General features: G+C 43.2%; 1 protein-coding gene across 2 annotated transcripts in view; it reads right to left on the bottom strand.

Annotated features, from left to right (window-relative positions):
• Nucleotides 1–22,536, bottom strand: part of epha10 (EPH receptor A10) — a 164,943-nt gene that overhangs the window by 14,902 nt on the left and 127,505 nt on the right. The window contains exons 6-10 of one of the 2 annotated variants that reach the window (XM_084379205.1): nt 20,484–20,608; nt 16,951–17,248; nt 14,197–14,305; nt 7,063–7,188; nt 4,016–4,071 (exon numbers count right to left, since the gene is read on the bottom strand). In XM_084379205.1, the coding sequence (XP_084235331.1) occupies nt 4,016–4,071; nt 7,063–7,188; nt 14,197–14,305; nt 16,951–17,248; nt 20,484–20,608 (714 nt within the window). The remainder of the gene's footprint in view (nt 1–4,015; nt 4,072–7,062; nt 7,189–14,196; nt 14,306–16,950; nt 17,249–20,483; nt 20,609–22,536) is intronic. The other variant, XM_084379206.1, reaches the window with a different exon arrangement.

Here is a 22,536-nt window from a genome sequence, read left to right as displayed (position 1 = left end):
CACACTGAATTTTTGAAAAAAAATGAATTTCAGAGTGTGCTGCTGAGACAAGACTTTCCACAGAACATAAAATCAACAGGACAGCAACACATCATTTATGGTCGGCATGCATTTCTGCGAAAAAGAAACGCATAAAAAGGATAAAAGTCTGGAGTGCCAGCAGCAAAGTGCCCACATGAGGCACAAAATAGATAAAAGAAGCTAGTCTTAGATTCAAAAACCATTAGACTGTGTATGAGCAAGTAAATACTGATAGCTAGCCAACTGTTTATTTAGTGTAGAGTCTGTGGCCCTGGTGGTGCTCCTCTTTCTCTCACAGCACAAAGCAAAATATTTCTCATGTCTGCATCATTTTGTGCTACAGTCAGAGGAGAAATTGGTGTCTCTGCCTCCTTGGACAAAGACTTTCTCTCTGTATGATTGTTCAACATTAGACCAAAATGTTGTGTCTGGGAAGGACTCTTACTCTTTGATCCAGAGACTCGAATCAATACTTGAGCTCTGCCATTGATTTTTGAGATGGCAGAAAACATTTTCTGCTCTCAAACCCCATTAACTGTAAGAATACTGTAAATATCTCAGTTACTCATGTTTAGCCAGTGATGACAAAAAATTATAAACTCTTTCCAAATAGCTTTTAGTATGATTTTCTTTTAATTAATAAGATACAAGCTGCTCCTGTTCTTGCATTCGTAGCTCTAATTCTCCGTTTTTGGTTGTTTTGACCTTGCGAACTCCAGAGGCAGAGGAAGGGAAAAAAACGAGATCAAAGGCTCCGAGTTCTCAAATCTGACTTTGTGTTTCCTCTGCATGGCTTTAAACAGATCACAGCGCTCTTCCACGAGGGCTTTTTGTCTTCTCTGCTTGCTTCAGAATGTTATCTCATTAACACACACACACATATGCAAAATATCACGCACAAACGTAATATAATCCTCAGTCAGAAACTGGGACAGGACATAACAGACAGTAAAATGCTGAGGCGGATAAACCTCAAAGTGCAACAGTACTTGGAGTTGGCTCGCTGCTTTGGTGTGAGTTTTAGAGTTTGGGTACTGCGTGGTACCTCCCAAAAAGAATGACAGCTTAGGTACATCAGCAGAAAAATCTCCCAAAATAACATCGCTGTATGTCCTCTATCCACAATGTGACACTTGATAAATAGCCTACTGAGATTAAAAGTGATGCATTGTTAGTTTTTAATGCAACAACAGCATTTAATAAAAGTTAAACGGGAACTCCACTAAATTTTACACATTAACAGCTGAATAAGTTGGTGTGTTTACTGGGGAAACTACAGATTAACATGGCCGCTGGCTGCAAAATACACCCTCTGTTCCTGACTCACACTGTTAACTAATAAGCCTACTCAGTTCAAAACCTAACCAAGGGAAGATGTAGCAACTAATCACAGAAAATGGCACTGTGTGACATCACTGGAGGCAAATTATCAGATTACACAACGTTTTCTCTGGAGCCAAAAAATGCTTTTTTTCACACATGCAGTAGTTCTCCCCAAGACCTGTAAACACACTTTAATGTGTACTTTTGGTGGAGTTACCCTTTAAAACAGAAATTCAAACTAGATGAATTATTTAATGTTGCCTTTTCCAGTCTTATTGACGACTACCCCGGCTAATTTCTTTTAAGCACCGCTACAAAATTGCCTCTGCAACACTAATGAGATACAACATTCGGAAATTTCAGCTGACATTTAAAACTGCTGCTGATATTGACCCCCGCTGTTTGACTGTACTCAACAAAACAAAAGCGCTACCTGATCTCTCAATGAGGCCTCTTGTTTTCTGTAACAACTGCTTATGCTTAACACTAACAACTGGCAAATAAACTAGCCATAAGAAAGCCAATAACCATTAATCAATGGGCTATAGCTCTCAATTAGATGACCTCTGACCCTTGTTACTGCATGTTAAGGCTAATCTTCCAGGAAAAGGCCTGGGAGATTTCCCAAAATCCTGGCTGAAGCTCTGAAATGTGATTACAGCTCCGGATCGACCTGAGGGATCCTATACTGGCTGCCTCATAACGGCTTATTGATCCGACGCACACACAGGCTCGCTAGTGTGGACGAACACACTCCCAGACATGTTTGTGTACCCACACACAAATCGACAAATAAAGCCAAAAGTCCAATTATGAAGCAAACGAAACCTTTTCTATTCAAGGCCAGGGCTGAGTGGAGGATCGAAGGCTCTTTCCTGTCAAATAGGGTTTTCAGACACACTTCTGTAGCTCAAAACCAGCTGTGCGGCACACACACACACACAAGGAGATGCTCATATTCCTTGTATAGGCTGCAAATGGCTGCTCACACACATATGACACGCGCAGATACGCGCTTCATTGGCTCCGAGGCTGATTAGTTTCAGGGTTAACTGTGTCACTGCCACGAGCGATTGAGGGGAAACAGCATGTTCACACTCGGCTGCATAATCTTCCATGGACCGCCGGGTTAGCTTCCCGGCCCCAAACATTTTTCACTTGAAACCAAAGGCCACAAACTTTTCATTACGCGTCTTGTTATCTTTCTCCACTCATTTCCCGAGACACCTTCCCTCTCATGCATGCAATCAAACTCTGGATGATATCTAAAAACCGGTTCACTAATGGAGATGGCAGATTTCCTCCATCTCCTACCCCCCCCCTCCTTTACATGTTTCTAGGTCACACACACTGACATGAGGCTAATGTTCTGAGCAGTGTCACTTATGATGAGTCTCTCCATCTCTGCCAACTCACCTCTTCAAACTCCATCCCTCTTAGCGAGCCTCTTCACTCGCTCATTTACACTCCCCTCTCCCTCCTTCTTCCTCTGCTTTATCACACATGTGCTCATTTATTCACTCATTCTCGCTGCCTCTCCCGTCCTTCCGTGCTAAACTTTGGTAGTGAAGTGTGTTTTAAGAGTCTTGCGGGTGAACAGATGGGCAGGGTGATTTTTTTTTTTAAATCAGGCTTTCGTGACACTCGCTACCTCGAACACTTGAGTTTTTTTTGGGCGAGGCGGACCTGCAGCACTGCGAGAGCAAGCTGTACCGAGTCCACAGTCACGAAACATGAAGTGGACTCAGGAGAGAGTGTGTGTGTTGGATAATGAGCACAAAAAACATGTCTTTGTGTCTGTGTGTGCGTGTTGGAGTGTCCGTGTTCAACTGAGAAAAAAAAGGTGTGTGTGTGTTGGAGAAGCGGGCCAAAAATGTGTGTTTTTGTGTGTGTGTGTGTGCGCGCGTTTCTGTGTGTATTGCGTGCTTGTCAGCTGTTGGCATGTCTTTGTTTGGGCAGATTTAATTCCCAGCCGCATGGCTTCGGCTCATTATTCATCAGGCATAGTGCTCCAAACCTCTCCAGAGGGGCTCAGCATGCTGGGAGATTAAACAACGCAAACGAGCACGCACACACACATCCACCACATTAGCGAGGCACTGGCACGCAGACTTACACACAAACGGGGGAAGAGATATGTCAAACTACTTCCATTCTGTCACTGTCAAACAAAAAGCCTATTGAGAGCGTCGCAAGCGCAGTTTAAAAAAAGCAGCATTTACAACCTTGTACGACATCACATACAACAACAACATTAAACGTCCGTTTTGGGAGCTCAGCTGCTGCTGCCGCTGCTTTCTGCCCGCCTGCGTGCCTCGTTCCACAGCTTTCACCAACCCCCCCTCCGGTTTCCAGCTCTTTATCTTTCCCCTCCTCCTGATTTCAATCTCTCCCCATCAAACTCAGCCGCACACACCACCTAATGGAGTGTGTCAGTGTGCTCAGAGTTGGCTAAGCATGCACTCAGAATTAAGAATTAATGCTGCTGTGGCGCCAATGCCTCAAAAGTCATCGGTAATGCAGGCGCCTGTGTGTGTATTCACATGCATTCCAGCACATGTAATGGGAGAGTTTCCTCCCCTTGTCCCCAAAGTTTGAACACCCAGAGTTAACATACACACACACACACACACATCTGCAATATAATAGAGCGATCACGGCTGTCACTTACACTGGAAGTATAGCTCTTCGTCTCCCTCTTGAGAAGCTTTGCTGTAGCCGCATTGTCTGAAAAGAGAAACAAAGACAGCCATCAGACAGTTTTTATCCCGGTTGTCAGACACAAACAAATACAAGAATCGGGCGCTGTTTATCTTGCAACAGATTATATGGAATGTGCAATAACTGTGAAATGAGAGAAAGCGAAGACAAGAGTATTGATAGTGGAGATGGGAAGGATACGGAGAGGCATTCAGAAAGACCCCTGATGCGACGGCAGCTCAAAGATCTGAGGCTGAGTAAGTGGAAATCCTGCCTGATTTGACTGAGCGAGGCACAGACATTCACCGATAGGCCCTGGAATTGATACACTAGTATTGTTGTTTCACCCCGATGGAGTTTTTATATAAAAAGTTGAACACTTATACACACACATGGGCAATTGTACACACGGTTATCTCTCATCCTCTGCTACCACAGGGGGCCTAAGGAGGAGAGAGCTCTCTATGATCTGAGTGCTGATGGCTTTTCGGCTTATAGAGGAAAAACTTGGCTCTTTAGGCTCACACGCACACAGTCCACACAAACACACACACACACACATATACTGTAAGTGAGAGATTAACAAGTGATGAACAGACATTCTGGAGGGGCAGCGCCATGCTTGCTTGGATTAGAGCGAGGGATGAAAAACAAGACAAGGGGGATACTGTGCAGTAAAGGGGAGTGGGGGTTTGTTTTGATGTTAAAATCTGCAGCACATCAGAGGTTACTCTCGCAAACTGGGTGCTGATAAAATATATTCTGAATATATCACGAATATGTACGGAAATGTAAGACTGTAAATACTTTGGGGTGTTCCTCCAGCTACAGTCTGGAGGACTATTCACAGGAGTGTGGAGTAGGCCCGCACAATTCAATTCATCTACATATAAATCCCATTTTTCATGAAGGTTAAAAGAAAACGTCATCATGATGAATTGCTGTAGTGTTGCTGAGATGCCCTGGCCCACAAATCTTGTTCTGAAAACCTGATTTGAATGGTACAAACCCTGAGAGACGTTGCAAAATCATGATTTTAATTCGTTCTTTCAAGCGAAAATGAAAAGTGTGATACAGAAATGCTGATTCCCGCTAATCATGAATCTTGCAATCTAAAGATCTGTCAAAAATAATTGCAATATGATTTCTTTGACCATATGGTGTTGCCCTATTGTCAAGTTTATTTGCGCATGAGTTTACATCTGCAGGCATCAAATCAACAGGTTAGTGTTATCAGGGAGTCCACCGTTTCCCATTAATTACCTCGACTGTGGCAGCCAGCCATGGTCTAATTTGTCCCGCCATTGTCTCGTAACGAACCGAAGAAAAATATGTTCTCACCTGCCGTAATAGCATTAAAGAGCTCTAAGTTTTTTGGGCCATTGCTTCAGTAAATAATCTTTCACTCCCAGTCAGTTAAGCCCTCCCTTTGTATGTGCACACACTCTCTGTCACACACACACACACACACACTCCGGTCCAAGGGGCCCACGCATTACGCTGCCTCCCCCTCGTATCGAAGCTGGTGTCAGTGTTTACAACTTCAGTGAGGCATTCTTCCGGTCATGAAAAGAAAAATACATTTGATTTTAAAATCTGCTAAATTTTCTGCAGTATGAGTATGAGCATGTCCTCGACGGACCCGCGTAGAGTCCAAGGTCCACCAACCACAGCCTCGCAGAGTCCTGTTGGAAGCACTCGAGTCTGTCCTTAGAACTTTTGATTGCAACGTGTTGAAGTCAAAACTTGAGGACTGATGTCACTGAGGTGCATTTGTGTGTTTCGCCGAGTGTGTTAATGTGAACGTCAGAACACATCAGCACTTCGCACAGAACCGGTCCTCACAGAGACCGGTGCTCACAGAGTTCACGGAGAGGCTGACGGACCCGTCATATAGGGTTATGCACGAGTGTGTGCGCAGAAAACTGCGAGTGTGCGTGCATGTGTTTATAGGATTGTGGGATTTATTTTGCATGTGCATGTCCCTGTGAGTGTTTGCGCCGGGAAGATTTGATCCAGGGTGAGGCTGACACATCCCTCAGCCCGTGTAGCAGCGGGGTCTGAGACAAGGTCAGGACCCTGTCTGTCAAAACACACCAGCAGACACATGCAGCACAGATCCTCAGGGCAGGAGATACCAGACAGGGGAGAAGAGACAAGAATTAATAGATAAGGGAGCGCAGCGGTAAAGGGAGGAAGTGGGGAAAACGGGAGGGAGATGAGGACGAAGGGCATGACGGTACCAGGGGAAACAAGATGCACGATACCTGAGAGGGGGGAAAGAGGTAACGGGGAACGTGACACGGGGGCGAGGGCAAAGCAGGTGGATAAATCATCAAGAAGAAATGCAAGGAAGTTCGGAGAGGAAGTGACAAGAAAATAAGGAGGTTGCGGGTAAAAGAGGGTAATTTGGGCAGAAGGGTATGTAAGGAAGGAGAAATAGTTGAAAAGGCACCTAGTATAGCCCATCAAGAAGACAGTCAGGGGCAGAGAAAGAAGTTAAGAGAGAAGGATGCTAAATATGAAGGAAGCAAGACAATGGTGGAAGAGCAGCATAACAGCAAGCGGAAGTGTGTGTGAAGAAAGGAAATCAGGAAGAATAAGAATAATTGGCAAGGCTGCATGAAGCTGAGTGACTTGATTCCATTTCCATTACTTCTCTCGAAATGTCACAGATGTGACGAAAATGAAATAGCAGATGCAGAGTAGTTCTTTTTTGGGTATAATTCAACGGTAACAGTCTCCATCACATTTTTAAGTTCGTCTCAGATACAGTACCGAGGGAACTGGGCCAAACAGCTTGACAAAAAAGGGAAGGAAAGGGAGAATTTTTTTGGCTTATTATCAGTCTCTTGGTACGAAGAAAGCTAGAAACAGACGGAAAAGAAGCGCAGAGGGAGCAAGAAGAGATGATGGGACGGCTGGGAGGGGAATGAAGGGAGGAGAAAGAGGTTTGGGATAAAAAAAAAAAAAAGATTAGTAGGGAGGAGGGGGAGGAGTGCAGACATGCCAGTGTACCTGGGCATCAGCTGTGTGAAGGGAGGAAGAGGAGAGAGAAGAGGAGGAGGAGGAGGAAGAGTGGAGAAGGAGGTCGAGAGCAGCACCACGCTAGCAGGAGTTACATTGGAGGAGCTCGAGCAGACGCTGCTGGGAAAAAAACAAGGAGGGGAGGGGAGGGAAGGGGGAGGGATGGGAGGGGGGGAGGGCCAATGTCAATTCTCCGGCTCTTTTCATTACTTTAAAAGACGGTCAGTCAATACAACTTTGGATTGATGAATCGATTCTCCCAATTCTAATTATTGGAAAATGGTGGATGCGGCCAAAAAAAAAGAAAAAAAACATGGAAAAATGATAAAATGATCATTACTATGAAAACATATATTCTCTATTTTGAAAATATATCCTAAAAGTCTTTTCAACCCTCCCAGATCTGGTTCCAATTTTATGCCTTTTTGCGAGAAATTTTGGACCCGTTTTTAAATTTCACACTTCAGAAGAACCAGATGGCAGAGAGAAACATGCGGATGCCAAAACACTGAAGACTCTGGCCAAACTCCGTCACTGTCAGCTCAGCCTCATCAAATGTTAATTTTGGCAAGAGTTTTCAATCTTAAGGTTCAGTCTTTGTCATTTTCAGATTTTTTACTGAGCAAAGGTAACTGCTGAAAACCAAACGTATAGGTCCAGTGTGTAGGGTTTAGGAATAACATATTCATAAATAGTTTCCATTAGTGTATAATCACCTGACTCTAAGAACTGTTGGGTTTTTGTTACCTCAGATTGAGCCTTTTATCTACAGAGGGAGCAGGTCCTCCTCAGCGGAGTCTGCCATATTGCACCGCCTCGTTTCTACAGTAGCCAAAATGGGAAAATCCAAACAATAGCTAGCGGGAGGGCTTCTTGGATTTTTCGCAGCCAATGTGCTCCTCCAGACTGGTCCTTTAAGATTTAAGGGTAAATTCACTAAAATAAAAATATTACTTTCTATATTTTTTGTTCTATGTGTGTGTTTTTGTCAACAAATCACATAGAACGACCAAAACCGACAATTTGTTAGTCCGTCTCTCATCAACGTCCTATTTCCCCATCCTGTCTGTGGCACTCAGTCTAATGAAGACGTCCAATTGAAGATGATTTAAATCTTTAAAAACAGGTCACAAAATATGCTTTCATTTTTAATAAAGGCTCAATCATTTCCTAAAACAGCTGGATAGTAGTTTAACTTGTCATCCAGAGCAATGATGTGTTTTTAATAGTTTTTGCTGAACAGTGGAGCTCATGGCACAGAGCTATATCAAGCTTTGGGTTTTTCATTGGAAATGACATGAATAATAACTAGAATGGCACTCAGTAGAGTGCATAACTCTGCCAAGGTCATAGATACCAGTCACCTACATTTGCCTGATTTCTTTCATCAAGACTCCATGCATTGTTTTCTGAGAAATTAGCAAAAATCACCCTGTGTCACAGTGTTAAAGGAAGTAAGAAAAAAAATCCTGGATTCATCCCTTTATCTGAATTTTGTGGAAATCTGTGTATTCCTGCTGACAACCCACCCAACCAACCAACAAACGGACACACGGACACAAGACAAAACATTAGCTCTTTGGTGGAGGTAAGAATATAGAATATTACCAGCCTTGTGCCTTAAACTGTCTTTTTTTTTTCAAGAATTTGGGTCATGTCGGTCAAATTTGCCTGATTTACTCGATGTGTACCAAGCTTCTAAGTGCATACTTTTTAATTATACTGTTTGATAACTGACGGTTTTCTTAGCTGCACCTCGTTGGCCAAAATGCTATCTAAGGCACACAGCTTGGGCAACAGCACTGGGGAATAAACAGAGACAAATTAAAGAGATACGGTGTAATGGATCTTTCCAAAGGGACCTATTTTGAAAGGGATGGTTGGTTAAGGTTAGTGTACAGAACTGACTGGTTTATACAATCCTAACTCAGTAAAAGAAACCACCTAAAAACATGTAACTGTAATCTAAAGCTTCAACATGTTGTCCTCACGAGCCATCATGGTTTCAGATGACAAAATTGCCACTAACCTCACCCTATACTTATATGCATATGGATGGCAAATTCAAATTTCTCTCATTTCGAGGTGATTATACGTGCAGCCCACACAATGGTGTTTTCAGGAGAGAACATTAAAGCAAAAAAAGAAGAAGGAAAAAAAAGGGAAAAGGGAACGAATGCCATGTAAATGAAGCCTATTCACCGCCCGCTCTCTCCTCTCCATACCTGAATTCTCCTCAAAAATAAAGTGCGGTTATGGAAATAATATGAATAATAGGTGAGAGAGCCGGAATAGAATCCTAGCTGACAGGTACAGTGAAGCAGAGTGAATTGAGGCCAGCAGGGACTTATGTAGGGCAAAATACATGGAGAATTTGGGGATGTCAAAAATCTACTTTTAACTTTTATCCACCATCAATCTTTTTAAGCATCGGTAGGACTGGTTTATGTGGTTAAAAAAAACAGTTTTTGAATTTGGGTTAAGAATAATTAACAAGTTTATACTTAGATATATATTAATAATTTATGAAAACATATTTCCAAAACGGGTACGGCGTCCTTTGGACGGACGACTTTCACATATAAAATGCAGGATGTCTGTGTCTGATGGTAGGGGGGCTTTCTGAGACACGAGAGCACTGATCTGTACAAGACAGGCAGGAAACTCCACTACAGGGCTCGAGACCTTTTCTCCTGGCCTGCCCGTCCCTCCCTCGCCCTCTTTCACCCTTCGGATTCCGCTTTTTGTCGCTGTGTCGCCAAGACTCAGTGGCCCTATGAAATGACCCTCTGCTTTAATTCCTCCTTTCTTCTTGATCGCCCTTCCATCTTCTGCTTCTGATAACTTGTTACTCTATCTCACACACACACACACACACACACACACACACACACTCAACCACAAGGGACACACATGCACGCTGGTGTGGCCGGCGAAGGGGAAACAATCCCCGCGCTGACCGGTCGAGCCTGGGCTTCTCGGAGGATGTTTGGGTAAAGTTCTGGAACTCTGGTTCCATCAAACTCTGTCAGGCACCAACGGGCTGCATGTGGGAGTGTGTGTATGTGTTTTCCTCCATAATTCTTCACATTATTCTTATTCACATACATCATTTGTCTATTTCACTCTGGACAAAATACCCACCAACACCCACTAACATCTGGCTGTTGTCTTCGGTGTCTTGACGTGCTAACTTACAGCCCTTTTCCAGCACAGTGCTATGATACACGTTGAAGCGAAGGACGCCCTTCAGTCGGTGTTGAGTTTGAAAGAGAGACTGGAGTAAAAGATATTGAAAAGTAACCGTAACCATAACATCGTCACTTGCCTTCATGCTGATTTTATTTTCCCTGTTTTCCGGCGCATTTGTGACGTCGTACGTGAAACACTAGAATTGGGTCTTTTTGAGATATTGTGCTCGCAAGAATGGGTCCAGCGGACGAACAGGCGGACGGATGGACGGACAGACTGTGGCTATCATCCACGCGGAGGCATAAAAACAGAAAAAACATAATTATATCAGAGATGTGAAAGGAGACAGTTGCCCATTTGTAGTAAGTTTAAGCATGTTGGTATTGCTGAAGACCCTGGCAGAGAACGATTAAAAGAGACTGAAGCAGTAAGACAGCCATTATTGGACACCTGTAGCACCAGAAGAGCAGGACACGGTACTTCAACAAGACAAAAACATAATATGAAGGACATCACACAATAAAAAATGATTATGAGAAACTGCACTGGATGCTTTGGGTCTGGGTTATATCACTTGACTTTTAACCTGAAGAGTCAATCTCAGTAGTTATGGTCCACCATGTGTTTTAATATCATCTTTAAAATGCTAGTGCCCTTTAAAGGTCTGGACGTTGTTAAAGGAACAGTTCGGCCAAAACTTCCAATTCAGTCATTATCTTCTCACCCCCATACCGATGGGATGTCAAGTGAAGTTTCAAGGTGAACTGATCCTTCAACACCCCTCGCCTAGTTTGCTGTTACAAATATACGACCCAAAAAAATGACACATCACCGAACAAGATGAGAAGTCAGAATGGTAGCCTGAGGGCAGTGCTGCACAGTGGAGTACGCACTAATACAAGTAAGCTGCTGGTGTGTTTTGGACTAAAGGGACAGAGCAGCTTCTGATCCGTACCTGATATCGAGTAAGTGCATTTCCATATATGTGAATGTGCACCTGAAGTGCGTGTGACCGCCTGCGCCCGTGCCTCCGTGTGTGTGCACTGGGACTCATTTGCATGTGTCTGTGTGATCAGGCGGATCGATGTAACGGAGAGCCTCCAGCCGTAGCCGGGAGCTGGCTCACTTTGCAAACACAAGAGCATGGTAATTGAGGCATCAAGCCATTCGCTCTTTGTCTCTATGCAAAACATGAAGAGCAAGTTAATGGTCCAGCAGCGATGAACAATGGAGACCACTTGCAATGAATGCAGCGATGGGAATAAAGGAGAGAAAGATAAGCATTATTATTCAGTAATGTGCCGTGCACCAGGGATGATGCTGCCTTTCCCTCAAAGCAACAATGTATTTAAACACTTGTGTACTGAGAGTGAGCACATTTTTGCATATTCTGTGTTTTTCCGCTGCACTGATGTTGCCTTCACATAGCTGTGGACCGTACATGTGAGTCTGCGATTAGGTCTTTTCCCCATATATCCCTTTATGGATGTTTGAGTGACAGCGGCATTTTGTATGGAGCTGCTCTGAGTGAATAGAAGCCATTTCTACACCCGGTTGACTCCATCATTGCAGTGTTTTGTTGCGTATTTCGAATCGGTCTGGTGGTTTCTATATCACAATCCCCTCTTTAGACAGGTAGGAGGAAAAAGGTGGAAAGGTACTTTGCGAGGCTGAGAAGTGGCGCCGATGCAGATTTGCGTTTGTGTGCGCGGAGCAAAGAATGAGAGACTGCACACAAACTATGCAAACAAATGCGCCCACAATGTATCAGAAAATCTCCCCGGATAGATGTCAATTGAATGCCAGCCAAATGAAATGCAACAAAAAAAAAACAAAACACGCACACAATAGTTTTCTGGCCATGTTTGTAACTGTGTGGGAGTCGATATGTGCTCCCTTTGCTCATGTGCTCACATGCGTGATGGAGTGTGAAGTGTAAATTGCGCAAGTGTGTGCGTTTTTCGTGTGGGTGTGTGTGAGGCGAGCTGGCAGAATATAGAATTGGACAGGAGTCAAAGAGCAAAGCGGTTGGAACGGAAAGCAGAAATTCACTATATCCCCTCCACCCATCTTCCCCTCGCTCTATCCGCTCAACTGAATTAAACATGATCATATAGCATGCCGAGATATACTGTAGTGTGCAATAAACAAGACAATAACTGTGCATTACAACGCCTGGGAAGACAATAACGGCGCTGAATTGACCCTAGGAATGTATTGAGTAGTTGGTTGATTGACTAAAGTAAAACAAAGCCCCCGGGGCATAATGTAGATTTGGGGAATAAATTCAAACTCAAAACTGTAATATTTACAATGTTAATGAAGTAATAATACAAACTCATAAAAATGTATCTTTCCCGCAACTGAATAAACGAGCTGTTCTCAGAGGAAAATAAGGTCCGCAGAACACTGTGTGAAGCTAGAAAGGTGGCAGGGTCCGCCGAATATAAACAAGTACGAGTAAACAAGTAAACAGTATGAGATTGTGTTGTCCTTTCAGGTCAGTTTGTTTATTCAGTTTGTTTATTCAGTCAGGAAAACAAGAGAGTTTGTTTATTTAGTTTGTTTAGGCAGAAAAAAACAATTCTCTTTCTCTTCTGATTAAAATGTCTTTCCCAGAACTACATAGTGCTCCTTTAAATGCCACATAATGATGCAACTATGATGCTATGTATCGATATTATATCATTAATGTGATATGAGACTATCTGTCGTTTAACAGAGTTAACAGAGTTTAACAGACATGACTTTATCCACTTAGTCATTATATCTATATTACTGATGATATTATCGAAGATCTCACTGTCATTTTGTGAAAAGTATGGTAAAGAAATAGTCATTCCAACAACATTGTTTCATTATTGATATTTTATATTTAATTTGATTTTATTTCACTGTTTTTCCCCATCTACTTCAGCTTTGTAGACTACGAAACTTCACCTGACTTTCCATCGGCGCTGGACTGAGTAAACGCCTGAATTTTAATTTTTGGGTTATCTTATCTTTGAAAACATCCTGCTTTACAGTTTTTTTTTCAGCCACTTGCCTAATTTTATGATGGTTATCGCAATTCCAGCACTTAAGTTGTAAAATCCACCCAGTATTTGGGCTCAAGTGTTCTCGGCTGCCACTATAATTTTGAATTAAAGAAATAAGGCTTCTCACACTGATTGCTGCCGTCTGAACGGTCTCCTCGTGCCGCCACAAAACTCTCCCAATTGAAAGTAGCTTGATTGAATATTTTGAGCTGCGGCTGAAAAATTAGGTCACTATATTCGCTTTCAACTCCGACCACTTCCTTTAAATTAAATGCTTCAGTTGTCTCTAGGAGGAAATAATACATTTGGGCTGTCCACTCTTATTAGAAAGATCACAGAAGAGTTCTGACCTCTTTTTAAACTACTGGCCTGAGTGCGCCATGTGTCAATTGTTATGCAAGTAAGTGACACAGCTTAAACCTCCCTCTCATCTTTTTGCCGTTCCACAATTCCCTCTCCGCTCTGTGAAAGCTAATTAGTTAGCAAAGAACTATGAACTCCTCGCCAAAAAAATGATCAAAGAAGGTTTTGACCCCGCCAGCTTGTGACACAGACAGCGGCATTATCAAACTGTCGTCTTTATGTCGCATATTAAGAGATGAGTGTCGCTGGTTATGGTGTCACTCGAGTCATTCACCCTCCGTCACTGAACGTTCCTTTCACACAGGGACTCCTCCTATCGCTGGATTACTGTAATCTGGATTATGATGGAGTAGTGTGCGACAGTTGAACGAGTACGTGATTGACTTTGCGATTGAGTGTTTGCACACATGTGCATGTCGGCGTGTGTTTGTGTAACACGCTAAGGCTATTAAAATCTTAGAATGAGTCGCAGGAAGTGGATGGTGGATGGTGACTTGATTGATTTCATGCGTGTCTGTGTTTGCATATCTACCTCCTCCAGATTAGCAGCCCGACGCCCATGGAGAGGAGCATGATCAGGGCGGCCACGGACACAACGATGATGATCACCACCGGACTCTGCTCGCTGGACGCCAACGCCACTGGAAAATGACAAAACACTCATTACACATACGAACAAAAACGCACACGTCACCTGAACCGTGTGTGTGACAATTAGCCGGGCTGAAGAACCACAGGCTCGTCATCTCCCCATAACAACACAATTTAACACGCCGGCATGCAGCGCACATATACTCAATTACTTTATATTAAGTGTGAACAAGAACAGGAGATGAGAAATAATAATACGGTGATGACCTTAAAGGCTGAATTAATTTCATAGGAAGCTGGTTAGAGTGGAGGCTATTTTAGAAAACCCACGCCCTCCTCTACATTATTAATATTCCACTTGACCCTTCTATATAACGCTGTTTACTTCCATCCTGCTTCACTAAATAAAACGACACCATGTGTTTCGGTGACGCACAACATACTTTTAGTACCTGCTGCATTAAAACTGATGGGAGTAGTAAACCAGAACTACAGTTATTGACCAGACAGTCTCATCTTAATGTCCACCTGCAGCTGTTCCGGTGCTTTAAATCACGTTACGAGTCGTTCATCAGCAGGTGGAGGCTGCTTGTTGAATCTCTTTTTTTTTATTTTTCTAACCGATTTAAAGACTTCTCAAATTCCTTCACAGATGCTCTTTTTGATCGAACTACCTCTACCTCAGTGCTACTACTACTACAGAGTTGAGATTGCACACACTTACAACAGTCACTCATTAAAGGGTAACTTAACCCACTTCTCACATTAAAGTGTGTTTACAGGTCTTGGGGAGTACTACTATGCTACTACTATGTGAAAGAAGTAGTTCCAAGTCTTTTGTGGCTCCAGAGGAAGCTGCATGTCATCTGATAAACTGCCTCCAGTGATGCCACTCAGAGGCTAAGTTGCATTGTGGGTAATGTAGGCGGCAGGTTTTGAAAAGGAAGAAAAATGTGCGTCGATTTTGATTATGTGTTTTTAAACAGTCCATAAACAGTCCAGCTGTGTTACTGGAGTGCGGTACAAGACCAGGAGACTTCTTTTCAAAACATGGCGCCTACAATACCCACAATGCAACATCGCCACTGAGTGCCACATGCAGCTTCCACAGAAGGCTTTATACTACTTTACCCTCTCATGATTGATTATTGTAAGTGCACGTAAGTGTGATTATTATGATTGTAACTGTGTACGATCTCAACTTGATCTCAATTTCCTAATCAAATCCTTCCCCATTTTGATTGTGAGGGAGATTTAAGATGTCACAGTTTCTTTCAGAGCTACCTCATCTCTGACTTTACTGAGGATGACTGCTTAGGACACGGCAGCTGTCCTGATAACACTGCCGTAGCGTTCAGGGCAGCCAAGGCCAATAGATATACTGTAATGTACTTGGCTTCAGACTATTTTCAGCCTCAGATAAGTAAGGTAAGCATTGTGTCTTTATAAGACTCCAACACCCAATAAGAAGTCATATATATGAACGGATGAGTGAAGAGTAGTGGCCTCAATAATCGTTCTGGCCCGACACAGTGTTCTCACTTGTGATTCTTACGCCTATTCTCCTCGATCGAACTTCAATAAATACTCCAGTCAGAGACACCCGAGTCTCCTGAACCCTCTTCATTCCTTCACATCGTCTACGCAGATTGAAAAGTTGAGGCTCAAAGTTGTGGAATTATTAAAGGAAACAATTGTTTTGCCGGCTGCTGTTTCTGAGGTCAGGATTTAAATTTGAACCTCATCAGATCTCTAGACTTTCTTACAGTCCTGGGACACAGCAGAGCGTGCACTAGTCTTTACTTATCATCATTACCATTGTTAACACTTGCCAAAGAACATTCATTATAATGTGTCAAAGACTGGAGAGTCTTCCCCCTCGATATTGCAGCTGACCTTCCGACTCTTACTGCTTTCTTTCCATGAACCTACAACTAGTTATACTTCCCTAATGCATTATTCACTTGACAGATACATGTCATAATCTTGATTATAATGTATTGCTCCTCCTGTTTAAAATATTTTTGCATTTCTGTGGTGCGTACACGGCTGCAAGAGGCGGCTGTGTTGCTGCCTTGTGAGATCTCGGGTCATCACTCGTTTGACACTCGATCCCGCCCAAGGCAAACGAAGCTAACTGAATATGCATCGTCCCAAAAAGTTTGTGCAACTACTATATGACCTCTCACCCTAAAGCGAAAACAAAGAAGCACTTGGAAATAAATAAATAATCTGTCGAGTAAAGCTGGTCTTATGCCAACTGTGGAAGATGGTGGTTGTGCGGGGCAGCTCTCAGGTGAGTTCAACTGTATAAATGGTGTAAGACTACGAAAGCACAACAAATCCCTGTCCTGGAAGAATAAAAAGGTTGAAAACAAAGGATTTGTGAGGAGTACAAGGCATGAAACACACACAGCCCCGACCAGACCCTGAGGTGGCACAAGGGACGCGGTATCAACTTTCACAAAGAGGAACCATTTCACAGCTTACTGGTAAAATCTCAAATCTTCACACATAATCTCAGACACAGTCACATCCCCTTCTCTGTCTCTCTCACTCTAGCAGCACGCCTCATTGTGTGGGCTGGCCAGGTGCCTACACAAACCCCCTATCCCAATCTGCCTGCCGGCGCTGAGAGAAAGGAGTGAAGAGAAAGTGAGGAGAAGAGGGGAGGAGGCGTAAAACGGGTACTCACACTCGCCAAGTGTCTGCAGCTCCAGGGGAGCGCTGTACGCTCCGTAGTCGATGGGTGGCGGAGAGGAGGAAGAGGAGGACGATGAAGAAGAGGAGGAAGAAGTGGAGGAAGACGAGGAGGCGGAGGAAGAAGAGGAGGAGGAGGAAGAGGAGAGAGGGGAGGAGGACAGGGGTGAGGAGGGGGCCGGCGTGGAGAAAGGGCGGATGAGGAAGACGTATGTGGTGCCAGGTTTGAGGTTGTTGACACTGATCCGTGTGGCGGCAGTCTTCACAGTAGAATAACTCTGATCCTTTTGTTCCTGCGGAGACAGAGAGCGAAAGTGAGAGACGGAGGAAACAAAGCCAGAGAGGCAGGAGGGCAAAGGGAGGAAGGAGTGAGACGAGTAGGTGCAATGCATTTTTGTGAGGCGCCTTGTTCATTTCCAAGGCACAGTTTGTAACGCTGAGGGATGCGCGAGACAATTTTGTAACCAAGTCAAGGTCTTTGGTAATGTTTCATTTATCGACAGAGAGTGGCACAGTGTTCCGGAAAGTCAGGCAAAGTTTTAAAAAAAGTTTTCAAAGTTCGGTCTTCTTTAAAGGGAATATTCACCCCAAAGAACCCCTCTTAACTGGGGCGCTATTTATCCATCGAGATTGTTTTAGCGCGAGTTGCAGTCTGTCTTCGCCACGCTATAATAAAACTACATGGCACGCTTGTGGTGCTCAAAGCGCCAACGGAAGACATTTAAAAAACTCACGATCTGGTTCCTAAAGATCATCCATAGATCTTGTTGTGAGCAGTTTCACGGAGGAACTATTTTCTCTCGACCAAACTACACCCACCAACCGTATCAACGCAAAAAAGGAAGCTAACCAATGTTTGAGTATGACTCTGAAATAACTGATGATAAAGATCCAGACAGTTACAGACGACTGACTCTGTTCATTAGAGAGGTCTTTAGAGCACAAACAGAAGATGGTGCTCATTTGTTTCTCTCTGTGAAAATGACTCACACCTTGCAAAAGTGGGCACAATGAGGGCAGCGAGTGGGTGACACACATTAACATAATTGCTCCGCTTGTTGTCTGATATGTTTGTTTTAGGCCCGTTCGGTGCAATCCGTGTCCCATCTCCGCCTCGCTTCGACTAGCAGTCCTTATTGTGTCTTTGCGCGTCATGCCCCTGCACGTCAATAAGATTACTGCGAGCGGGGATGATGTGTACGAGAGCTTTGGCGATCAGTCTGATTTACGTGCAGGGGTAAAATGAGGTAGAGCAGGCAGACGTGAGTGTAATGAGGATTCGGAATGGCATGCATGATCGTTATTGCTTTTTAATGTACGTCCAAGAAGAGCATTGTTCGAAAAGGGGATAAAGAAAGCAGAGAGTCAGAGGAGGGGACGCAGGCAGAGTGAAATAAAGAGAGATTAACTGGGGATGGCAGCTACTGTATAATGAGTGACTCCTGTGGAGTGAGCTAATATAGTATGTGACATGGTGAAGGGAACAGAGGAGGGTGGAGAGGGACGGGGAGGAGAAGTTCTCAGAAAAGATGAGTGGGAGAAAAATAACAACAGAGTCAGAGATGGCACTTTGTAATTTCAATGTATGAATAAACAGTGATTTTTCATTGTTAGTCATCACCAGTGGGAGCCATTATTGTCGTCAACAATGTGTTACTTGTTATGATCCATATTAAATTGATACCTCATACATTATAGTCATATCAAATGATAATTAAGTGATTTTGGAAATATCATAAGCGCACTGTGGGCCAATACTGTAATGCTGCAAGTTGATAATAAAAAAAGATGGAAGAAAAAGTCCCTTCACTGACAGAGCCATATTTTATGCTTTAATAGGCTCTTTGCTGCAGTGTAGTCGGTCTTTCATTTCATGGCCTGTCAACAATGTCCCTGTCTCAATCTCAGTTATCCTCCATTCATCCCTTGCAATCCCTCCATTCATCCGCCTCCCTATGCTCTTCTCACAAAGCACCTACGTTCAGCTTTTTCCTATTACTGTGCTCTTACGAGCATCTATCCACCGAGTCATTTTCCCGTAATACACTCTGTAACCTTTTCTTTCCCTCGGTTATCACGCAGGCATCTTATTCTTTCAAAATGCGTAAATCACATATAAATACCGCCCAATTCTTTCCTTTCCCATCACCGCTCTAAATCTTCCCCTCTTTTTTTCCCTAAAGATGTCGGAGTATAGCGGCGAGGAGCGAGGGCTTTATTAAATATGGTGAAGCATAGAGAAGAGGAGGAGGTGTGAAAATGGGTGAGAGTGTGACACAGCCAAATACAAAGACCTGGCCTTGCCAGAAAATGTAGCGTATGAAAACGGAGAGGCGTAAGCGTGACAGCTGTGGTTAACATGCATGACAGATTTACTGTGAAGACTATGAGTGTTGACGGGGCGGCCACAATCTGACTAAGTGTTATGTTAAATGGGAGGGATAGGGCCGATGAAATTACAGCGGTTACAGAAGCATAACCATAAAAGCATGAGAAAATGTGGCCAATATGGACTCAGGGTTCAAAATAATTGGCTCTTGAAAATGCACTAAAATGCCATGGATTTTGAACCGTATGTTCAAGTTCAAGACAACAGTTTTTCCAGGAAAATCCAAAGGATGTGACATTCGAGTGCCATGCCTCACTTCAGCTCTCGTACAATGTCAACAGTGTGCAGCACGAGCTAACATTAGCTTAGAAATGGAATCCGCTAATGTCAACAAGCGTTAACATACAGTAGAGTTAAACAAAGTCTGAGGTCAAAGCTAAAGTAACGACGCGTATGAAATCTATTATGATGGTGTGGTTTAAGCTAGCTAATGTGAAGTAATGTTAATACTAATGCAAATTGCTACAGCTAATGTAGCGAAATAGGCCTACTGTCTTGAGTGGATAGCCTCAGCTAACTAATCCAGACTGTATTGTACCCAACGCTAACGCTATGAAGCAGCTAATGCTAAATCTATGCAGTCTAGCTAAGTTATAGCTTGCTGGTAAACAAACTTAAAACTATCTGGTAGACAAAACTATCAGCATATCTTTGGTGTTTCTGGACTGTAAGTTCTCGGTGCGTATGCCCAGTATCATTTGGGTTCTAATACCAAAGAAACAATATCCAAAAAATTGAATTAGAATAGTCCTTTAACTTTTATTTTCCTTTATTGATTTCATCGATATATGTGCTGAATTCTTAGACAATTTAGACAACAACAAATTTAAAGAATTAAAGTTTACTTCAATTTATTAGTTATGGTGAACAGTAAGTAGAGAAAAATGGGCTAGAGCTGGGCTGTCCAAAGTGGCTCAATGTTTCTGCAAAACAATATAAAAGTTTGTTATATAAAAATTACATAGATTGTTTGTGGGGGGTATAAAATGCTGTTTGGATCCCTATTAATCATTATTTATAATCTGAGCATGGAGGGCAGAAGTCAGTCAATTAAGGAAACTTGATCCATGATAAAAATAACATGTACAGAAGTGAAAAGCACTGATGTGGACAGGTTGTGATGTAGCAGTGGGTCTTACCTTCTCATAGTATTTGACTTCATATTCAGTGCGGCTGCTGTTCGGGTACGAGGGCTCCCTCCACACCAAGGTTATGCTCTTCTGCTCGATCTTCTCTGCTCGCAGCTCACTGATCAGTGATGGTGCTACAAATAGGGAGCAAGGGGAGGAATCAAAAGGGAGAGGAAGAAGAGAGATGAGTTTGGGGTCTCCAGTCTCATTCAATATAAACACAGTAGCCTGAGGAGTTTTCTCAAGGATATCAGAAATGTCTGTACTCTCCTGCATCTCTATTTTTTTTTACACAAAGTTGGACTGTGCAGGCAAAGGTCAAGGTAGGAATACACCGAATTCTCTCATAAGGAGGAACTTTGCAATAATGAAATAAGTCTTTTAAGAAATGAGACGCGTCGGAGCAGACAACTTCATCGCACTCCATGTATGGACTAACACTGAGTACGTTTCTCTGTCTGAATGTGTGTGTGTGTGTGTGTGTGTGTGTGTGTGTGTGGCATTGAGCTAGTGTCTGGGCTGGTACACTGGGGACTGACAATAGATCAATACAGATATGGATTGACTGACAAGTCTGTATCGACACGAGACTAACGGATGGAGACGCTCTTAATCTGAGCTCCCCTCCTCCTCCCCTCTCCGAGTCTCTCAATTAAACGGACCTCAGAACTTCTTTCTAACTCAATCCAAATGGGCCGCGGTGAAAATGATCCTGACACATATTTCATCACGTATTGATCACCATAGAGAACAGAAGATGAATTATCTGAACGAAGCGTTCCCCACTTTAGATGCAGCGCGCGATGGCTCGCTACGCAAACAATTTCATTACTGAGGAAAGACCAGTTCTTTTGTTTCTCTGTCAACATATGACAGGCGGCACATAGTATGATAATCAGCAAGCACCACCCACTCTTGCTTAAGTGCTAATTATGCCTTGTATAATGAAGCAGCAAAGTGGGTTGTCACTCAAAACTACTAAAAGAAATAAAGGGGTGCAGTTAGTTTAGTCAAAAGGCCTTTATGCTTGGGAGGAGCTGAGTCATTAAGGCCATTAGGGTTAGGTTTGGTACGGGAGCTGGAGGGTGTTTTCTGTCATCTTCTATGTACTGGATGATAATTATTGCTGTTTTCACTTAGTTAAACGCCTTTCGCTACCAACTTCCCTTCAAAAAAGACTCGATCCTCAGGATTTTCTCTGGCACACGAGTCCTCATCTTGCAGTTTCTCATCTGTGTTGATTCAATCCCTTCTCAACCTCCCTCATCAGTTGAACTGCTCCCATTTCTTGCACTTCCTGCTCCTCTCTTCCCCCCCGACCTCTAACCATCAATTCATCGCATTCCTCCGCGGAAACGACCACACTAATGAATATGTTCTGCCTGTCACTCACACACGAGAAAAAAAACTACATGAACACATAAAACACTCTGCAGACAGGCGCACTAACACACATCCGTGCAGCTCCTTCAGGCCTCCTCTCAAACAGCAGGATATTACAGTCATTTTTAGGCAGCGGATCAAAGACACATTCGATTTGTGTGTGTTTCTCCCTCTCTCTCTCACTGTCCACCTCCATCTGTCTGTCTTTTGATGTCTATGAAAACACAGGTATTTATCCATTATTCATGGTGACTCCTTGTGTGGATTTTTGTATCATAGAGGCATAGAGGTGGGTTTGTATCTGTATGTGTTTGTTTGTGTGTGTGTGTGTGTTCACCGAGGAGCGCCGAACCCATCATTGCATTGTATGACTGCCAGAAACCAAGCTGAGTAGAGGAGGCATGGAGGTGGCTCTGTCTTTCATTTAAAAAAAAAATATTATTCAGATTTTTATTTTACAAAAAAGTTTAAAAAATGCTAGTTCCCATCCGTAAAGGGAAATCTAGTGAGCAAGTTCACAATTTAACATTACATTTTTGTTAAAAAATATAAAAAAAATGAGCAGTGGCGGACTCAGGATGTTTGAGGGGCAGGGGGGAAAAATAAAAAGGGCACCACATGTATGCAGGGGGAGGCACCGGTATGTAGAAAGTCCTGACATATTTGTAGTGAAGAGAGG

Source organism: Pagrus pagrus (genome assembly GCF_965226575.1).
Source record: "Pagrus pagrus genome assembly, chromosome: 17".
NCBI lineage: Eukaryota > Metazoa > Chordata > Actinopteri > Spariformes > Sparidae > Pagrus > Pagrus pagrus.
This window is presented reverse-complemented; position numbering and strand designations above follow the sequence as displayed.